A 20,947-nucleotide genomic window follows, 5' to 3' on the forward strand; every position below is an offset into this window, starting at 1 on the left:
AGATCCTGGTTTATATATTGACGAAAGACACAAAGTGTTAGAGTAACTCAGCGGGTCAGACAGCATCTCTGGAGAAACAGACATTGTTTCATGTGATCAGGATAATTAAGCAACACAAAGGAAATAAATAAAACCAAGGCACTCTGAACCACGAGTGGGAAAAAAAGAATTAATGGAGGGTTGTGGCATTGTAGAATCCTCAACTAGAGAATGATGCAAGGAGAATATTAATGTTTAAAGCTTCGACACTACTGTCGTTGGAATCTTGAGAAGAAAAACCAAGTGCTGGAGGAACTCAGTGGGTGACGCAGAGTCTGACGAAGGGCTCTGACCCAAAACATCATCTGTCCATTTCCTTCCACAGATGCTGCCTGATTTCCTCCAACATTTTGTTTTTTTGTTGATGTTAATGGAGTTCCTTTCAAGTTCAGTCTTGAATCAGTTTCTAAAGATAATTAGCTCCCACCAAACTAACAAAAGCCAGAATCAAAAATCAAAGAACAGCTCAGTGTTTAAAAGGTTGTGGATAGAAATCTTTCCTGTTCAGGTACCTGTCCAAGTGTCTTTGAAATGTTGTTAGAAGACTTGCCTCAACTACTTCCTCTGGCAGTTTGATCGTGTGGGAAAAGTTGCCCCTCCGGTTCCTATTAAATCTTTCCCCTCTCTCCTTAAAGCAACGTGCTCTGGTTATTGATTCCCCTACACTGGGTAAAACACTCTTGACCTTATACACCTCTAAAAGGTCACCCCCCCCTCCCCCCCCCCCATCTCCTACGCAACAACCTCATAAATCTTTTCTGTATTCTTGTCATCTTATTTCAGTGAAGGAATTTTCTTGAAGCCCATGGATTATCCAGTTCCATTGTGGCTTCCTGCACTGCTCTCCAGTGCCTTGCTGATCGTAACCTGGTCTTTCCCCCCTGAACCACCGTTGCATGCTGCGGCTGCAACTTCTATTTTACATCCTTCCTTACTCTAGAACTTGTCACTTGCCTTGCTCTGCTTCAAGTTCTTCAACTGTGGATGGAGAATGAGAAATAGATAAATGCTGATTTTATTCACCAAAAATGTTCACGTCTATCAAATTTAACTTTCATGACCTTACATTTTTGCAGTTCATGATCGAGAAGCAACGCTATTGGGAAAGAAAAAAAAGAAATACACAAATCAGGTTTTCAACATTTTCATAACAATTTGTAACGTAACAATTTGTAAGAAAATTAAAAATACATTTAATGTAGTTTGAACGACAGGGCATTTCATAAAACAGAATCTGAAACACAGATACAAGTTGCTACGATCGACAATCTTTGTTGCTCAGCTGTCATTCATTGGGTATTGGATGTTGAAACAAGCAGTCTATAGCCAAAGCAAGGATAAAGGGAGGAGATGGAGCTGGCAGTTACATGTAAACTACCATTGTGCCCAATTGATATCGTCGAGGGTCAGTGTGCAGGAAGAAGGGCGTCGGGAGTTACGGGGAGAAGGCAGGAGAATGGGGTTGAGAGGGATAGTTAGATCAGCCATGATTGAATGATGGGGTAGACTCGATGGGCTGAATGCCTTCATTCTGCTCCTATCACTTAGGAACTTGTGAAGTTCTCAATGGTATGTGACAGCTTCAGGAAAATCCAATGCAACTACATCTTTGGCTGTACACGGATGTTCATTGAAATTGTTTGTAACTAGCGAATCTTTACAATTCTCACAGCACAAAAAAACCGTCCTTGACATTTGTTTCCCCTTCCTTGGACTTACAATCCGTGTCTTCATCTTCTGGTGCTCCTGTTGACAGAGAATGGAAACACGTAAGTAGTTGCGCCAGTGTCTGATTCAAAAAGGCGGGCACACTGTGACTAAGGACACTTACAATGAAGGGGGTGTTGTTCCCACTTGTGTCAATGGGCTGGACAGTACTCACCTCTGGTCTGCTGCATGGTTTCTCAGTGTCTGAGAATGAAGCAGGAAACACAGGGATGGTTTGCCAACCTACCCGACTGGCCGTTCATCCACTGGACTCACCTAGCGGGCCCAGCGGTAACTGATGGGCTACCGGCGATGAACTCTGATAAAAATGTACGGTAATATAGTAATCACTCACAATAACGGACCTCTGTGTAGCAGCTTTCGGCTATAGAGGACCAAGGCTACAGTTGCACCATTGCTGCCCCCCCCTCCCCCTCACTTCTGCCAGGTGGTGGGAGCTTCTGGTTGCGGAAGTGGAGAGAGCGTGCAGCATGACGGCAGCGTGAATACCGGGCACATCCTCAGCGTATCGCGCGCGTGAACGTGAACTTTACCCCCCTCACTTGGCTATAGCAAACAATGGGTAATAACAGACACCATCCTCCTCCTGTAGTCTGTTGGTGCGAGGATTTACTGTCATGGGAACCTTGATGAAGATCTTAGATCCTTCACGAGCCATGGGTGAGGTCTCAGAGGGCTGGAGAGTAGCCAATATCATTCCATTGTTGAAGAAGAGAAGTAACGATAATCCAGGAAATTATAGGCCGGTGAGCCTCACATCAGTGGTAGGAGAGCTATTGGAGAGGATTCTTTGGGGTTGGAAGAGAATTGGATAATTATGGATGGTCATCAAGGCTGTTCTTATGATAGGTCGTGTCTTGCTAATTTGAGTGATTTTTTTTTGTGGGGGTGACAAAGGTGACTGATGAGGGGTAGGACAGTGGATGTCATCTACATGGATTTTAGTAAGGCATGTGATCAAAATTCTCATGGCAGACTGATCCAGAAAATTATAGTGCATGGGATCCACAGTGATTGGGTAGTTTGAGTTCAAAACTGGCTTACCTATTAAAGGCAGAGGGTATTGGTGGAAGAACAGGGATCTGAACTGGGACCTCTATTGTTTGCGATACATATACATGATTTGGAAGTAAAGATGGATTGGTTAGTATGTCTGCAGACAACACAAAATGTGGTAGACTTGCAGATGGTGAAGAAGCCTGTCAAAGTATACAGTGGTATCCAGATCAGTTACAACATGAACAAGTGTGAGGTGTTGCATTACGATTAGTCTTGTGTAAGGGGAAAGTGTACAGTAAATTACAAGACCCTTAACAGCATTCAGGTACAAAGAGATTTGGAGTTCAAGTCCATAACTCTTTCAGAATCAGGATGTCATGATGCAGCTTTATAGGACTTTGGTTGGACCACATTTGGAGTATTGTGTGCACTTTTGGTCGCCCCCAACACAGAAAGGATGTGGAGGCTTTGGAGAGGCTGTGAAAGAGGTTTACCAGAATGAATGCCTGGTTTGGAGGAAATTAGTTACATGGTTAGGCAAACTTGGATTGTTTTCTCTTCAGTGTCAGAGGCTAATATGAGACTTGTTGAAAGTAAATAAAATTATAAAAGGCATAGATTTTTTTCCGAGGATGGAAGTGTCAAATATTGGAGGGCATTGCTTTAAGGTGAGAGGGGAAAAGGTTTCAAAGGCTAAGGGCAAGGGCAAGATGTGGTTAAAGCAGGGCATTTAACTTGAAGGTAGACACAAAATGCTGGAGTAACTCAGCGGGACAGGCAGCATCTCTGGAGAGAAGGAATGGGGGACGTTTCGGGTCGAGACCCTTCTTCAGACGTTTCAGGGCGTTTAACTTAACCATTGAGATTCATCTGCAAGATGCTAGGATATTGCTGGAAACTGAGTTCCCACAGACATAGGATGCCTGCAGCCACATAGCAACCGACAAATCCATCCTGCCAATCTCCTAAATATTGGCTCGTGTGTAGGGGCTGTACATGTCGGGCATTCGTAACCCAGGCTAAACGGAGCTGACTCTGGAAATGTATTCTTTTTCTTGTGGTCTTACACAAGGTTTTTCTGCACCTTTCCACATCATAAATACTGACATTGGTTTTCAACTCACCAAATAGACTTCCTTCCGGGGAAGTTGTTTTCTTCCACGCATTAGGAATCACGTTCTTTTGAACTAAGAGGGAAGAAAGAAACTGTTTCATTTTTTTCTGTGTCTTTACGGCTTTCCGTGCTTTCCTGAGAAAACCAACACGAAAGCAAAAGTAATATGGAGACTCGTGTGACTGCAGATTGATTGATTGATTGATTAAAAGGTACAGCATGGAAACAAGCCCCTTGGCCCACCAAGTCCATGCCGACCTTTGATCACCCATTCACACTATTTCTATGATATCCCACTTTCTCATCCACTTTGATTTTACGAGGATGCTTCCGTCTCCGCACTAGTATCTTTGTATGAGACGGAAGCCAGTTACAGAAATGGATCCGAAGATTACCAATGAATCTGCCCATGACCGTACAACGTCTTTTTCGTCGAGTGCACTATCTTGCTTGCTATAGGATCTTTGGTTTATAATGTGCCTAAAGGCCCATGGGCTGAAATTCAGATGGACTTCACGGGACCATTACCCTAGTCCAGCGGTAAACGGTATTGCTTGGTGATCAATGACCGCTTCACCAGGAGGGTGGAAGCATTCCCGTGCCGGGGCTGCTCTGCTGAGATGGTACCCTGTATGTTGGCAGAGGAAGTCATATCTAGGTGGGGACACACGACCACCCTTGATTCAGATCAAGGGACACACTGTGGTATTATGCAATAATAGTGTAAGGCTGGGCAGACGGGCACTAGGACCCTGTGTGACAGAAGCCAGGCTCCAGTAACCGGATGTGACTGGAACCCAGGGTGTGGGCAGTTGGGGAGTTGCCTGGGCTTGCACACGAGGCTTTTGCTGTTGCTGCTATTGTACAGATTAAAGGTATACTCTGTTTACGTCGTGGTACGAGCCTTATTACAAGCATAACTCAACATGGTGTCAGAACTGGGAGACTTGTAAGCAAGAAAATAAATAAAGAAGAAGAGGACGGTGTATCGTTTTGGCGGGAAATAGGAGACGAGCTGGCAGATATGGCGCAACCCACACCAACTGCTACGTTCACAATACAACCTCCAGAGCCATTCGATTTTACCAAGCCTCAAGAATGGGAGCGTTGGATCAGGAGATTCGACCGCTTTCGGCTTGCAAGCAATTTAAACGCGACGACGGCTGAAAACCAGGTGAACACGTTAGTGTATTGCATGGGCGATGAAGCAGAAGATGTGCTAAAGGGGCTAACGCTAACTGCAGATGAGAGGAAGGTGTACACGGATGTCAAGGCGGGCTTTGATGCATTTTTTGTACCTAAAAAGAATGTAATCTACGAAAGAGCCAAGTCAATCAGCGTGTGCAACTGCCAGGAGAAACGGTGGATTCCTTCATCACTGCTCTATACGGATTAGCTGAACACTGCAACTATGGACAGTTACAGAACGAGCTGATCCGCGACAGGTTAGTGGCCGGGCTGAGAAACGTCTCATTGTCAAAAAAGCTACAGCTAGACAGAGAACTAACCCTTGAAACTGCCATAACAAAGACAAGGCAGTCCGAAGAAGTTAGACGACAGCGGTCTGACTTAAGAGGAGAAAATAGCGGTGCTAGCAAGTGCTCAAATGTTGATGCTGTGCATGCTAAAAGCTACAGAAAACCCAAATTTCCCTCAAAGCCTCAGCCACAAGCACAAACACCAGGCAAAAATAAATTTAATACACAGCCACAGCCAGGTTCAAAGGCCTGCTATAGATGTGGAAAAATGCCCTCGCATGGAAAATTGGAATGCCCTGCTAAAGATGCTGTGTGTCACAACTGTGGCAAAAAGGGACATTATGGCAAAGTGTGCAGAAACAGTGCAAAATCTCTCAATGCTGTCACTACAGAGGAAGAAGAGAGCTTTTTCCTGGGAGCTGTGGATGCTGGAAAAGACCCGTGGACGGTGCAGCTACAAGTGAGACAAAAAAAAGTGTGCTTTAAAATAGACATGGTGCTGATGTCACCGCCATGCCAGCGGAGGTGTACCATGACATTACAGGGGGGCATGATGTGAAGCGCCTGGCAGTGTCGACACGCCCATTGTTTGGGCCAGGGGGCAATGCACTCTCTGTCCTGGGCGTAGCCAGAGAAACACTGCGCAGAGGCAACAAGACAGCCATAGAGAACATTTATGTAGTAAAAGACCTCCACACTGCACTGTTGGGAAGGCCTGCCATAGAAAGGCTTCAGCTTGTGTGCAGGGTTGACGGCATCACCAAAGAATCAGTGAAACAACAATATCCGAAGCTGTGTAGCTCTGTCATCAGCAACATTCCTGTCAGTGGAGATTATCTGAGCAGCCTACGGGAGCACCTGCAGGCAGACAGCACATGCTCTGCACTGATGGAGTACTGCACAGACGGCTGGCCCGACAAAAGCCAACTGCAGGCAGTGCTGAGACATTACTGGGCTGATAGAGCAGTGCTGACTGTGCACGATGGGCTGCTGCTGCGGGGCACGAGGCTCGTCATCCCATCAGCCTTACAAGGTGATGTGCTGCAGAGACTACACGAAGGACACCTGGGGGTGACAAAGTGCAGGGGCCGGGCCAAACAGACGGTATGGTGGCCAGGACTCAGCAGCCAGCTGAATGACATGGTGCTGAAATGTAGAACCTGCATCCAAGAGAGAAGGAACGTCAAAGAGCCGCTGATGCCAACGGAGATGCCAGACAGGCCTTGGCAAACCTTGGGAGCTGACCTATTCACGCTGAAAAACAAGACTTATCTGCTAGTAGTAGATTATTTCTCAAGATATGTGGAAGTTGCGCTGCTATCACCCACAAGGTCCACAGATGTGGTGGTGCACCTGAAATCCATATTTGCTCGTCATGGAATTTGTGAATTTCTTAAAAGTGACAATGGGCCCCAGTTCTCAGGTAGCCACTTTAAATCCTTTGCAGCAGAGTATGGCTTTATGCACATCACGAGCAGCCCCAGGTTTCGTCAGAGCAATGGGGAGGCGGAACGCGCTGTACAAACCGTGAAAAACCTGCTAACAAAGGCGTCAGACCCATATCTTGCATTGCTGGCCTACAGAGCAACCCCTCTACGGAACGGCTATAGCCCGGCCGAGCTGTTGATGGGGCGCCGCCTCCGCACTACAGTTCCTGCCCTTCCAACCCTGCTGAATCCAGTTTTGCCTGACTACAACGCGCTGGGGGCCAAAGAAAGGGAGAAGAGGCGGAACGACGCAAGATCCTTTGACAAGAGGCATGGAGCAAGAAATCTGGAGCCACTAATACCTGGGGAGGATGTGTGGATCACCGATGCACGAGTCCAGGGCAAAGTGCTATCTACACACAATACCCCTCGCTCTTATATCGTCCAGGTGCCTCAGGGCACACTGAGGAGGAACCGGCAGCACTTGGTGCCGCTGCAGACCAACAGTGAGATAGTCGACGCTGATGAGCCACCGGTGGGAGAAGAGCCAGCTCCACCAGAGCCAGCTCCACCAGTGACAGCATCACCCAGCGGAGAGGGCCTCACCACAGAGACTGTGCGGACCAGGTGTGGGAGAGAGGTTGGAAAGCCGAAGAGACTTGATTTGTAATTTATTGATCTGTTTTCTACAATAAAGAAAAAGAGAGAATGTGATGTGAAATTGTTCTGTAAACCTGTTACATTTACCTGAAACCTGAGAGTTTAAGTTTTGAAGAACACAGCCTGCTAAAGAATAGTTCACAGTATGGTAACGTGTAAGTTATTTTATTTCTATTTTGCATGCTTAGATCAGGGACAGGTCTTCCAGCAAAAGGGCAGAATAAACCCCTTAAGACCTGCAGAGACAAAGGTAGTCCACCCTTTGTTCTCAAAGAAAGGGAGATGTGGTATTATGCAATAATAGTGTAAGGCTGGGCAGACGGGCACTAGGACCCTGTGTGACAGAAGCCAGGCTCCAGTAACCGGATGTGACTGGAACCCAGGGTGTGGGCAGTTGGGGAGTTGCGTGGGCTTGCACACGAGGCTTTTGCTGTTGCTGCTATTGTACAGATTAAAGGTATACTCTGTTTACGTCGTCGTACGAGCCTTATTACAAGCATAACTCGACACACACTTCACTGGAAAAGTGATCAAGAGGGCTTGCATGCTGTTAGGGGTCAAGCAGAAGTTTCACATTCCATACCCGGTCTCAGAGTTCTGGCATGGTTGAGAGAAGGAATCGTATCTTAAAATGGAGCCTAACTAAGGCCCTGATAGAGGCTGGGGATAGTTGGTCTAGGGCAGGGGTGGGGAACCTTTTCATGGTGGAATGCCGCATTGTTAGCTGTAATCTAATAAGGCTGCATCCAAGAAACTTCAATTAGATATACTTCAAAATGGACATTATTTTGTTAAAATAGCCCTCATGACTTACTAATGTTTTAATTGTGGCGGTCAGTCGGGGAGGATTATTTTGTTGAATCTTCTTTTACTCTTTGGTATTTTAAATACGTTCATTTTAAGATTAAAATTAAAATAATAAAAGATGAACAAAAATATATTAATAATAATAAAAAGATTTGTTCCACAAAATTTGGATTCATTCAAATGGCCGCACTTAATGGCCTAGAAGGCTGCATGCGGCCTTAAGGCAGCAGGTTCCCCACCCCTGGTCTAGGGTCTTTCTAGCGGTGATGATGAAACTACAAGCGAGCCTTACATGGACAGGAATTTCTCCTTGTGATTAATGACAGGAGGGGCGATGCAACTACTGGAGCTTGTGATTAGGGGAGGACTGGAAAGCTACAAGGGTAAGGATCGGATACCCAGTTTGTACAGGAGTTGGCCATTCATCGGCATGGTCTAAAAGGGAAAATCGTTAATAGACAGAGAGTGTGAAGCTGGGAGCACGAAAATAACCAAGTAAAGGGGAATACACCGAAATTTGGAGGTTACAATGGTAAGGTAAATAAATAGTTAAGGTTGTACCAGCAAAAACAGGGACAACAACACAGATGGGTGGGACTGGTCTCGGTAATTGTGAATGGAGAAATGTGTGCCCTGGTGGAAATTATTGGGGCTGTCCCACATGGGCAACCTAATTGGCGAGTTTAGAAGAGTTTAGGAGAGTTTGAAAAAATGTAATGTTGAAGACCTCCTTTGACTATGTTGAAGATCTCCTTCGACCATGCTGAAGACTAGCTTCGACTAGCTACGACTAACTTTGGGAAAATTGGACACCGAATAGTGGAGAGGGAAGGACGACCTCCTTCGATTTCCTTCGAACTCCCTTCGACTATGATGAAGACTATATATGATTACCTTCGACTACCTTTGATTACCTTTGACTACCCTCGATTACCTACGACTAACATGCCGACCTACTACAACTAAAGCTACGAGTAAAAAAAGTATCGATTTTTTCTATGGCGACCTTTTTTTACTCGCGGGCATTTTTCAACATATTGAAAAATACGCCGCATCCCAGCTGAGGCCTCGAGTACTCGGGGACTACTCTTGAGCATGAATGAAAGTTACAAAGACTTCCGAGGACCCCGTGTCGACCATGCTGCGAATATAAGTCGAGGGCAAACTCGCCAGAACTCGCGAATTAGGTTGCCCAAGTGGGACAGCCCCTTAAGGAAGGGCCGAAGTGGAAACACTGTCCCCACCTGAGAAAATACCCTGGGCAGGAATGATTTAACCATGCAAACATATTTCTCCAGCAACAGTAAATATGGTACCCGACAACTTACACCCAAACGAATTAGGATAATTAGATGTGTCAGCCTAATGAGCTCTCTCTGGACAGCAAACCCAATACAGGCTGTAAATTGAGGGAATGACGAAGTACCACCAGGTGCGGGATGTACCAATGGTAGGCGGTTTTACATGGGGGACCTGATAACATGCGGTGCAGTGGAATGAACATTTGAAAATGCCACGGTGCTCGGGGGACATACAGTGGGGAGCGGGTGTGCGCGTGAGGTGGATCCCATGTTAATGTTTGTCATGCCGAGACACGGGACCGACAGATCATTCTCACTGAAGTACGGAAATGATACTTGTACGGGAACGCGACAAGGCTGCTCTGTTCAGGAATTGACCACTGCGGAGCCCCCTATCACCACAAGAGCACCACAGTATGAGAGGGCTTGAGGGAAACTGGGGGTATAGGGTTAGTATTGGAAGATACAGGCGATAGGGTTACACTAATACCAGGCTACAAAGACGTGTAAGGTAGTTTTTAACCTGACTGCTTTACGACTGCCTAGTTTTTATAGGGACATTACTAATCACCTTTTCCAACATTTACTCAATATGCAAGTTACATAGTTATTCTCGGACAAAAAGACGGAGAAGGAAAAGGCACTTTACAGAATACGATACAATAGAACTTTATTGATCCCAGGAGGGAACCTGATCTGCCAACAGTCATAAAAACACAAAATACATGGAACATGAAATTAAAGTGACGAGTGGAAAGGCTTGGGGGATGAGCAAAGATTGAGGATGGGGGAGGGGGGTGGAGTCAGTCTCAGTCTAGCCCATGACAGAAGGGGGAGGAGTTTTAAAGTGTGATAGCCACAGGGAAGAAGGATTTCCTGTGGAGTTCTGTCCTGCATCTTGGTGGAACTAGTCTGTTGCTGAAGGTGCTCCTCAGATTGACCAATGTGTTATGGAGGGGGTGAGCTGTATTGTCCAGGATGCTCCGCAGTTTGAGGAGCATCCTCCCCTCCAAGACCAACCTCCCATGAATCCAACCCCGCCCCCAGGATGGAGCCAGCCTTCCTGATGAGCTTGTTGATCCTGTTGGCGTCTGCAGCCTTCGCCCTGCTGCCCCAGCACAGGACAGGGCAGAAGATGGCACCGGCTACCACCGATTGGTAGAACATCTGCAGCATCTTACAGCAGATGTTGAAGGAGCGGAGCCTTCTCAATAAGTACAGATGGCTCCGTCCCTTCATTTTCAGGGCCTCAGCGTTCCTGGACCAGTCCAGTTAACTGTCCAGGTACACTCCAAGGTATTTGTAGTCCCTGATAAACTGCACATCCACACCATTGATGTAGACAGGGGTCAAGGGTGTTCCTCTCCTCCTAAAGTCCACTACCATCTCCTTAAACCCCTGTTCCACGGTGCGAGTTCATTCCAAGAGTTCTCCCGAGTTTGCCCTGATTCGAACTCGGAGATTTACGGTAATGGCCGCTCGTCGGTACTCGGGGCTCTCGTGGACATTTTTCAACATGTTGAAGAATCTTCACGAGACTTCCCGAGCTTACCTGCCGTTAACGAGTCTTCCCGAGTACCTGCCGTTAGCGTTACGAGCCGCTAAGTGACGTCCCCGAGCTCCGACGTACCCGCTACGTTCATTCTCCGTGCTTACCATGAGTTTGATTTTTTTTTTAAACTCGGGAGAGCTCTTGGAATGAACTCGTACCGTGGGACAGGGCTATTAGTCTTGTCGGTGGTGCGCTGCAGGTGATTCAGCCCACACCACTCAACAAAGTCATTGACTACACCTCTGTATCCAGCTTCCCTCCCCTCACTGATGCAGCCCCCAATTGCAGACATCGGATCACTTCTGCAGTGGGCAGGAGACAGAGTAATATCTGAAGTTCGATGTGTAGATGTTGAGCAGGAAGGGATAGAGCACTGTCCCCTGTGGGGCCCCTGTGTTGCTCACCACCATGTCCGAGACACAGTTCTGTAGCCTGACATACTGTGGTCGTCCAGTCAGGTGGTTGGTGACCCAGGACATCAATGGAGCATCCACCCGCAACTTTGTCAGTTTGCTCCCCAGCAACGCAGGCCGGATGGTGTTAAAAGCACTTTCAGAAGTTAAAAAACATGACTCTCACAATGCTCCCTGGCTTATCCAGTTGAGCATAGGAATGATGGAGCAGGTGGATAGATGATGGTGTCCACAACCCACCATCTTTGTTTGGCAAGTGAACTGCAGGGGGTCCAGGTAGGGTTTAACCAGGGGTCGCAGGTGAGTGAGCACCAGCCAGGCCTCTGAGCTGGTGAGTGAGCACCAGCCTCTCCAGGTAGGTCTGTAGTCATTGTAGGAGCTGGGTCACGTCCTCTTTGGTAAACTGGCTGGCACGCGTCTGGAGTAGCCTAGGGCTGACACCAACAGCATCTGTGGCTTTGCCTGCTCAGCTCCTTCCTCACCTGCTCAGCCTTGATGGTCAGGTGTGACAAAGAAAGGGCAGAGGAAGTGGACCAGGATTGAGGGGGAGAGTCTCTCGGGGAAGGGGGAAGGGTGGGCAGAGGCTCCACCATCAAATCCATTAAAAAAACAGGTTCAGCTCCTTGGCCCAGTCCGGATTCTTTCCCTCCCCAGGCCACTGGCCATCTTGTAGCCTGTAATGCTCTTCATACCGCTCCACACATCCCTCATGTTGTTCTGCTGAAGTTTCAGCTCCAGGTTCCTCCTGTAGTCACCCTTGCCCTGTCTCAGTCTGGCCTTCAGGTCTTTCTGCACCCGTTTCACCTCCTCCCTGTCACCATTCCCAAAGGCCCTCTTCTTCTGGTTGAGAAGAGCCTTTATGTCACTGGCCATCTAGGCCGTGCCTTCTTCTCACTGCTGCCATCGGGCAGGAGCTACAGAAGCCTGAAGTCCCACACCACCAGGTTCAGGAAAAGCTACCTTCCTATCACCAAGAGGTTCTTGAACCGACCCGCACGATCTCAGTAACAGAACACTACGCACCACCTGTGTTTAAGAAGGAACTGCAGATGCTGGAGAATCGAAGGTACACAAAAAAGCTGGAGAAACTCAGCGGGTGCAGCAGCATCTATGGAGCGAAGGAAGAAGGGTTTCGGCCCGACACGTTGCCTATTTCCTTCGTTCCATAGATGCTGCTGCACCCGCTGAGTTTATCCAGCTTTTTTGTGTTACTACGCACAACCTCTTGCACGAGCACAGACTTGTATTTTCTCGAGTTATATTTTTGAGCTAAACTCTTTTTTATTTTTGCATAGTCTGCGGCTTTTCACTATCTTGGTAGAATTTATTTGTAATTTATGTATAATTTATGTTTTTGTTTATTATCTGGGTCATGTACCTATGATGCTGCTGTAAACGCAAGGTTTTCATCACCGTGCTGGTGCAAATGACAATGAACTAAACACTGCCTCAGCAACTAAGATCTTCCAGGGACTGACTGTCTTTCGTGGCACTGCGGACGTCAGTTTATCCTTCTTATGATTACCCAGTGTTATATTTATTGATTATTGTGTATTGTATATTTATGTGTGTGTTATTGCATCACCGGGCCTGTAAAGCTGCAGCAAGATTTCACAGTTCCATTGTCGATACACAGGACGCTCCTGACTCTCATGGTCTTGACCCTTGACCTTGATAGGTGGAAGTAGACAAGAGAGAAACTGTCAGGTGGAACCGGCTGAGGAGAGGGTGACGATGGAGACACTGGCTTGAGGCTAATAAGTCGGGACATGAGGGCAACTGATGCTGGAATCGGTAAGTAAAGAAGGTTTGGGACACTTACCCCAGGCGGCAGGCATAGGTTTGTTGCTCTTGCGCCTCCAATGAATGGCGCGCATCATGGTGTACTCGTTTTCGATCTTCAGGCGCTGTTCCTCGGGAATCCAGGATTCGGCCACCTGCAGCCGGTTGAGGTGGGCCTGCTGCACTCGCAGCGTCATCTGCTGGTGTCGGATCATCGCCTGGATCCTTCGCTCTGTAACAGGCACAGGTAGGTCCTCAGGGGCTGGGTTCATGGTCCGGGACGATCGGCAGGAACCAGCCCCACACTTAGTCACAGAATCGGTGAAAAGGATTGAATGTAAGGCCAGAAAGCCAGAACACAGAGCATAAGCCATGGAATGAAGATTAATAGAACATGGAACATAAAACATAGATTCTAAACATCAAACTTAATGTTGAGCATAGAACATAAATATAGAACATAGCGTATAAAGCACAGGACATAGAGCTTAGCCCACACAATATGCAACACAGAACACAGACCATAGACCACACAACATAGAACACACAACATAGACCACACAACATAGACCACACAACATAGACCACACAACATAGACCACACAACATAGACCACACAACATAGACCACACAACACACAACCATAGACCACACAACATAGACCACACAACATACACCACAGACCACACAACATAGAACACACAACAGACCACAGACCACAGACCACAGACCACACAACATAGACCACACAACATAGACCACACAACAACATAGACCACACAACATAGACCACACAACATAGACCACACAACATAGACCACACAACATAGACCACACAACATAGACCACACAACATAGAACACACAACATAGACCACACAACATAGACCACAGACCACAGAACATAGAACATATAGAGCATTGATCACAGTACATATAACAGAAGGTATTTGGTGCCCAGAAAATGTTGAGGATAGTCAGCAGTTCAAGCAGTGCCGATGGAGAGGGGGACACAGCTTATGTTTCAGGTCAATGACCCATCTTCAGAACAAAGGACAAATATTTCAGAACTCAGGACAAACTGCAAAGATGTTCAGTTCGTGCTGGGTGGGGGGGGTGGGGTGGTGGGAGTGGGAAGTGTGGGAGTTGGGGTGAGGGTGGGGGGTGGGGGGGGGGTGGTTGGGGGTGTGTGGAGGTGGCGGTGGAGGGGGGGGTGGGGGTTGGAGGTGGGGGTGGGGTGGGGGTGGAGGTGGAGGGGCTGGGGGGTGGGGGGGGTGGGGTTGGGGGTGGGGTTGGGGGGGGGGGGCTGGTGCTGCAAGTCAAAGACACAAGCTGACTCTGGAACAGGGATTGTAATGCTTTACCATCGGCTGACATCCCTGTGCGAATGTCCGCGGCTGCCTTCTCCATTTCTTCGCGGGATGCATTGGTTTGGAACAGCAGGAATTTGGCATTCAATGTTTCTAGTAGCTCCCTGGGCATCCATGCTTCTGCCACATGTAGTTTGTGCATCATGATCTTTTCTTCCAGTTCCCTTTCTACAACAAGCAGAAATAGTTTTGTGTAAGATTAATGGTGTTTTGGCATTTTGCAACAATATTCATAAAACTGGTCTCGAATGCATGCTGAACGCATTTCTCTGAAGTTTTATTTTGTGAGCAAAAACTGGGACGAAGGTCCTGTTTCCACGCTGTTTGACTATGACTGTGACAAAGCTGTTTGGGAATTGGAACAAAATGAAATGTCCCACTGTGTCTGGAACACTATAATGCTGCACACACTATATCTACACTCAGGTTTTCTTCTCTTTGCACAATATATCAGGTTGCATCACAACTTGATTTGGCAACAAACTCTGTCCAGACAGCAGGGAATTGCAGAGTTGTGGCTACAGCTCGGTCCATCATGCAGACCAGTCATCCCACCATTGACTCCATCCATGTTTCACACTGCCTCAGGAAAGCAGCCAACTTAGTCAAGGACCATTCACACCCTGGTCATTCCCTCTTTGACCCTCCCAAATATAAATATAACCATATAACAATTTACAGCACGGAAACAGGCCATCTCGACCCTTCTAGTCCGTGCCGAACACGTATTCTCCCCTAGTCCCATCTACCTGCACTCAGACCATAACCCTCCATTCCTTTCCCGTCCATATACCATATAACCATATAACAATTACAGCACGGAAACAGGCCATCTCGACCCTTCTAGTCCGTGCCGAACACGTATTCTCCCCTAGTCCCATACACCTGCGTTCAGACCATAACCCTCCATACCTTTCCCGTTCATATAACTATCGAATTTATTTTTAAATGATAAAAACGAACCTGCCTCCACCACCTTCACTGGAAGCTCATTCCACACAGCCACCACTCTCTGAGTAAAGAAGATCCCCCTCATGTTACCCCTAAACTTCTGTCCCTTAATATATACCAATATATTTACATTTAGGTAATTCTGTACACATCGACAGCCAGGGTTGATAGTCAGTTAAACATGACTCTCAGCAAGAAGTCTCAGCAAGTGATAGTGAATTACATCAGAATTGTTTCAGTTTCCCCGAACGTTAAATCAACTACTGCAAAAGGCTCAGGAAAACACATTTGGTGCACAGTATCCAGTAGATACCACCAGGACACTTCCTTGTATTTTCTTAAAACATAAAAGGCAGCCATTTAGACTGCCAAGTCGAAGCCAGCTCTCAAGATTCAAGATTCAAGATTATTTAATGACCACACAGTCAAGTTGGTGGAATTCATGTTCAGTACAGGATTTTACACAATAAGCTGATTCCAGTCATGCAGACATACAGTTTGTGGAACAGAAGAACACAGTAAGCAGAACATAACATAACATAAAACACAGACAACATACAGTATACAGTACATGCATGGGGTGGCTTTGTGATATTGTCATAGGGTGTTCAGAGTTCGAATTGCATGTGGATAGAAACTGTTTTTGAATCGTGATGTTTTGGCGGGCAGTGGGCTGTAGCGCCTCCCTGAGGGCAGCAGGTGGAAGGTGTGGTGAGCTGGGTGGGAGGGATCAGAAATGATTTTCTTCACCCTTGACACGGACCGTTTGAGATTGAGTGATTCTATTGATGGGAGGGGAGTGCTGATGATTTTGGATGCTTTGTTGACAATGCGCTGTAGTTTATTACGGGAGTGAGTGTCTAAACTGCTGTACCAGACTGTTATTGATGAAGTGAGCATGCTTTGGATGATGGCTGCGTAAAATCGGATTAGGAGATGTTTCCTCACTCTGAACTTCTTGAGCTGGCGGAGAAAGAAGAGTCTTTGGTTGGCTTGTTTATAAACGTGGTCTGAGTTGGTTTTCCATTTGAGGTTATTGCTTATGTGAGCACAAGAACACAATAGAAGCAGGAGAAGGCCACTCAGCCCCTCGTACTTGCCCCAAAATTTATAGAGTCATAGAATCATAGTGAAAAAAGGCCCTTTGGCCAAACTTTCCCATGTCCCAGCTACACTAGTTCCACCTGCCCGCGATTTGCACATATCCCTCCAAATCTGTCCTATCCATGTACCTGTCTAACTGTTTCTTAAACGTTGCGATAGCCCCTGCCAAAACTACCTTCTCTAGCAGCTTGTTCCATTCACCCACCACCATTTGTGTAAAAAAGTTATCCGTCAGATTCCAATTAAATCCTTTTCCCCTTCACCTTAAACCCATGTCCGCTGATCCTCGATTCCCCTACTCTGGGCATGAGACTGTGCATCTACCCAATCTATTCCTTTCATGATTTTATACACCTCTATAAGATCACCCCTCGTCCACCTGCGCTCCAAGGAATAGAGACGCAGCCTACTCTACCTCTTCCTGAAGCTCACACCCTCTAGTTCTGGCAAAATACTCATAAATCTCCTCTGTACCCTTTCTAGCTTGACAACATCTTTCCTGTGACATGGTGCCCAGACCTGAACACAATGCTCACAATGGCCTCACCAATGTCTTAAATAACTGCAATATGGCCTCCCAACTTCTATAGAAACATAGAAACATATAAAATAGGTGCAGGAGTAGGCCATTCGGCCCTTCGAGCCTGCACCGCCATTCAATATGATCATGGTTGATCATCCAACTCAGTATCCTGTACCTGCCTTCTTTCCATACCCCCTGATCCCTTTAGCCACAAGGGCCACATCTGACTCCCTCTTAAATATAGCCAATGAACTGGCCTCAACTTCTTCTGTGGCAGAGAATTCCAGAGATTCACCACTCTCTGTGTGAAAAATGTTTTCCTCATCTCGGTCCTAAACGATTTCCCCTTTATCCTTAAACTGTGACCCCTTATTCTGGACTTCCACAACTTCGGGAACAACCTTCCTGCATCTAGCCTGTCCAACCCCTTAAGAATTTTGTAAGTTTCTATAAGATCCCCCCTCAATCTTCTAAATTCTAGTGAGTACAAGCCGAGTCTATCCAGTCTTTCTTCATATGAAAGTCCTGATATCCCAGGAATCAGTCTGGTGAACCTTCTCTGCACTCCCTCTATGGCAAGAATGTCTTTCCTCAGATTAGGAGACCAAAACTGTACGCAATACTCCAGGTGTGGTCTCACCAATACCCTGTACAACTGCAGTAGAACCTCCCTGCTTCTATACTCAAATCATTTTGCTATGAATGCTAACATACCATTCGCTTTCTTCACTGCCTGCTGCACCTGCATGCCTACTTTTAACGACTGGTGTACCATGACACCCAGGTCTCGTTGCATCTCCCCTTTTCCTAATCGGCCACCATTCAGATAATAGTCTACTTTCCTGTTTTTGCCACCAAAGTGGATAACCTCACATTTATCCACGTCTCAGCTACATGTCCCAGCTACACTAGTTCCACCAGCCCATATCCCTCCAAACCTGTCCTATCCATGTACCTGTCTAACTCAATACTCTGACTAATGAAGGCCAATGTGCCAAATGCCTTTTTGACCACCCTATCTCCTTGCAATTCCACCTTCAAGGATTACGTACCTGCACGCCTAGATGCCTCTGCTCTATAACACTCCCCAGAGCCCTACCATTCACTGTGCAGTCGTAGTCATACTGCCATATAGCACAGGCCCTTTGGACCAACTCATCCATGCCGACCAAGATATCTATCAGAGCTAGTTGCGCACACCTGGCCTATATCCCTCTCGTCGTTCCTATCGGTCTATCTGTCCACATGTCTTTTAAATGCTATTGAGTCACTGAATTCATGATTCACCTGAATAATTCTCCAACGTTAAAAAACATAATGAAGCATGGTAACAAGTTAGAAATGAAACCCTCTTTGAATGATAAAGTACAATTTCAAACCTTCTTTTGTCATTTCAGCTGCGGAAGATGAAGCCTCTGCTTTTGCCAGTTCATTTTCACGAATGATTTCCTCGCGAAGAATAGTGGAGTCTTGGTCTAGATTGCCCCGTGTTGTCGGAGGCACCCACATTAGTACCAGATCCAGCTTCTTCATCGCCAGGCGCTGGAGATCTGATGCCAGCTTTCGGTTGATGGGCATTTCTATTTGTTTCTTTTCTGGAAAAAAAGAAGCAAGACTTAGTCTTTATTCAAGGTGAGCACGGTTGCATCATGGCCTGGTACGGCAGAGGCTGCAGAGAGTGGGCACAGCCTGGTGAACTGGAATATGCATAGCGGCAAAAAAGCACTGTCCGTTACCTTGGCTCACTCAGGAATACAATCCAATTGCAAGTGAATAGAATTTATATAAACATCAGCATATGACGGTATTTCTTATTCAAGGCTTATCCAATGGCATTAGGAATTTGAGATTTTCAACCTGTGCTTTTTCACGGAGTTCTTTTCTTTTTAAAAGCTTCACAGTTGTCAAGTGGATTGGACCTTGGAGAACAACCAGAGCTTGGATTGATTGATTGAAAGATATAGCGTGGAAACAAGCCCTTTGGCTCACCAAGTCCCTGCCGAACATCCCGTTCACACTTGTTCTATGGTATCCTACTTTCTCACCCACTTCCTACACACGGCGGGCAATTTTCCAGAGGCCAAGTAACCCACAAACCTGCACGTCTTTGGTATGCGGGAGGAAACTGGAGCACCCAGGGGAAACCCACGTGGTCACTGGGAGAACATGCAAACTGCACATACTGACAGCACCTAAGGTTAGGATGAAACCTGGGTCTCTGGCGCTATACGGCAGTGGCTCTACCAGCTGTGCCATTGTGCCCCCCCAGAGCTCTGGTAGAGGGAGACAACTCGTTAAATATCATTGCAAACAGCCAGAATATAATTCTGTAAATAACTTAGAGGATTACCATCTGCAGTCATTTCAGGCCTGAATTTACTACGTTGTTCCTGTTGTGCAAGCAGGACAAGCTCATGTTGGTAGAGGTCAAACTTGTTTTCAATCTGCTTGTATTTGGTGTCTGGCATCCATGTTTTTGCAACATGTAGTCGGTAGTTGTGGATGCGCTTGTTAATATCAGATTCTGTGAACAAAAATAAAAAGACATGTGTATAGATTACTTTTAAAGGTTCCTAAGGATTCATGAGCCTGTATAGTAACTGCTAGGAGACACAAGAAACTGCAGATGCTGGAATCTTGAGCAAAGCACCATGTGCTGGAGGAACACTGCAGGAAAGGACAGACGCATTTTGGGTCTGAAGAAGGGTCCAGACCCAAAATGCTGTATATCCATTTCCCTCCGCAGATAGTGCCTGACCACCGAGCTCCTCCAGCACTTTGTGCTATGTTATAAGTGCTGAGGTTGGAATTATACAGGCAAGGGAACAAGAAAGAGCAGTAACCTAATCTGACCATTGACAACCCCAAGTTCCATTCATGCTTTCTCCTTGGTTATTGACATTACAAAACGGGCAAGAAACTGTGATGGGCGTTCAACTACGAGCAACATTTGGGGCAAAAGAAGGGCAGCAGTCAGAAACAACATCCTCTGTCAATCAGTGAAAGAAAGAAAGTGTGGAGATGCGAGATACAAGATAGACACAAAATGCTGGAGTAACTCAGCGGGACAGGCGGCATCTCTGGAGAGAAGGAATGGGTGATGTTTCGGGTCGACTGATTCAGAGATACAAGAGACAGCAAATGCAGGAATCTGGAGTAACAAACAATCTGCTGGAGGATTCAAGAAACAAGATTTTCTTTAATCCTACTTGCCATGGAATATCTTTGGCAAGTAGGATTAAAGTGAATCCCATGGCATATTATATGAATATAGAGAGCAAGAACATAACGAGTAAATGGTTAGGTCCTCTCAAAGACAAAGGTGGGAATTTATACTTAGAGTCAGTGGAAGTGGATGAGGCCTTCGTAATGGTACTCACTAAGGAGAAGGACCTCGATGATGGTGAGATTGGGTATAGCGGGGAGAATATATTCAGAAGCATATTGATATTAATCAGGTGGTTGTGGTGTTCATGAGAAACATTTGGGTGGATAAGACATTTGGTGGGATCTATCCCATGGTACTGGGGGAGGCAAGAGAGGAGATACAGGGGCTTTAACAGAGATCTTTGTATCCACTTTAGCCACGGGCAAGGTAGCAGAAAACGAGAATAGCCAATATTATTTAAGACACAAGGCGGGCAACAGTGAAAAGCCAGTAAATTACACTGACCCTCAAAGACATCGGGTGGAAGCTGCA

The 20,947-nt window shown here is 46.5% G+C and overlaps 1 protein-coding gene across 4 annotated transcripts in view; it reads right to left on the bottom strand.

Moving 5' to 3' along the window:
• Positions 1–20,947, bottom strand: part of LOC129715916 (uncharacterized) — a 114,055-nt gene that overhangs the window by 80,158 nt on the left and 12,950 nt on the right. For all 4 annotated transcript variants that reach the window (XM_055665822.1, XM_055665814.1, XM_055665809.1 and 1 more), the window contains exons 6-13: positions 19,598–19,771; positions 18,627–18,842; positions 14,664–14,837; positions 13,341–13,532; positions 3,891–3,953; positions 1,759–1,785; positions 1,106–1,135; positions 994–1,017 (exon numbers count right to left, since the gene is read on the bottom strand). In XM_055665822.1, coding sequence (XP_055521797.1) covers positions 994–1,017; positions 1,106–1,135; positions 1,759–1,785; positions 3,891–3,953; positions 13,341–13,532; positions 14,664–14,837; positions 18,627–18,842; positions 19,598–19,771 — 900 coding nt within the window. The remainder of the gene's footprint in view (positions 1–993; positions 1,018–1,105; positions 1,136–1,758; positions 1,786–3,890; positions 3,954–13,340; positions 13,533–14,663; positions 14,838–18,626; positions 18,843–19,597; positions 19,772–20,947) is intronic.

The sequence above is a fragment of the Leucoraja erinacea genome, chromosome 2 (assembly GCF_028641065.1).
Source record: "Leucoraja erinacea ecotype New England chromosome 2, Leri_hhj_1, whole genome shotgun sequence".
In the NCBI taxonomy this organism is placed as follows: Eukaryota; Metazoa; Chordata; class Chondrichthyes; order Rajiformes; family Rajidae; genus Leucoraja; species Leucoraja erinaceus.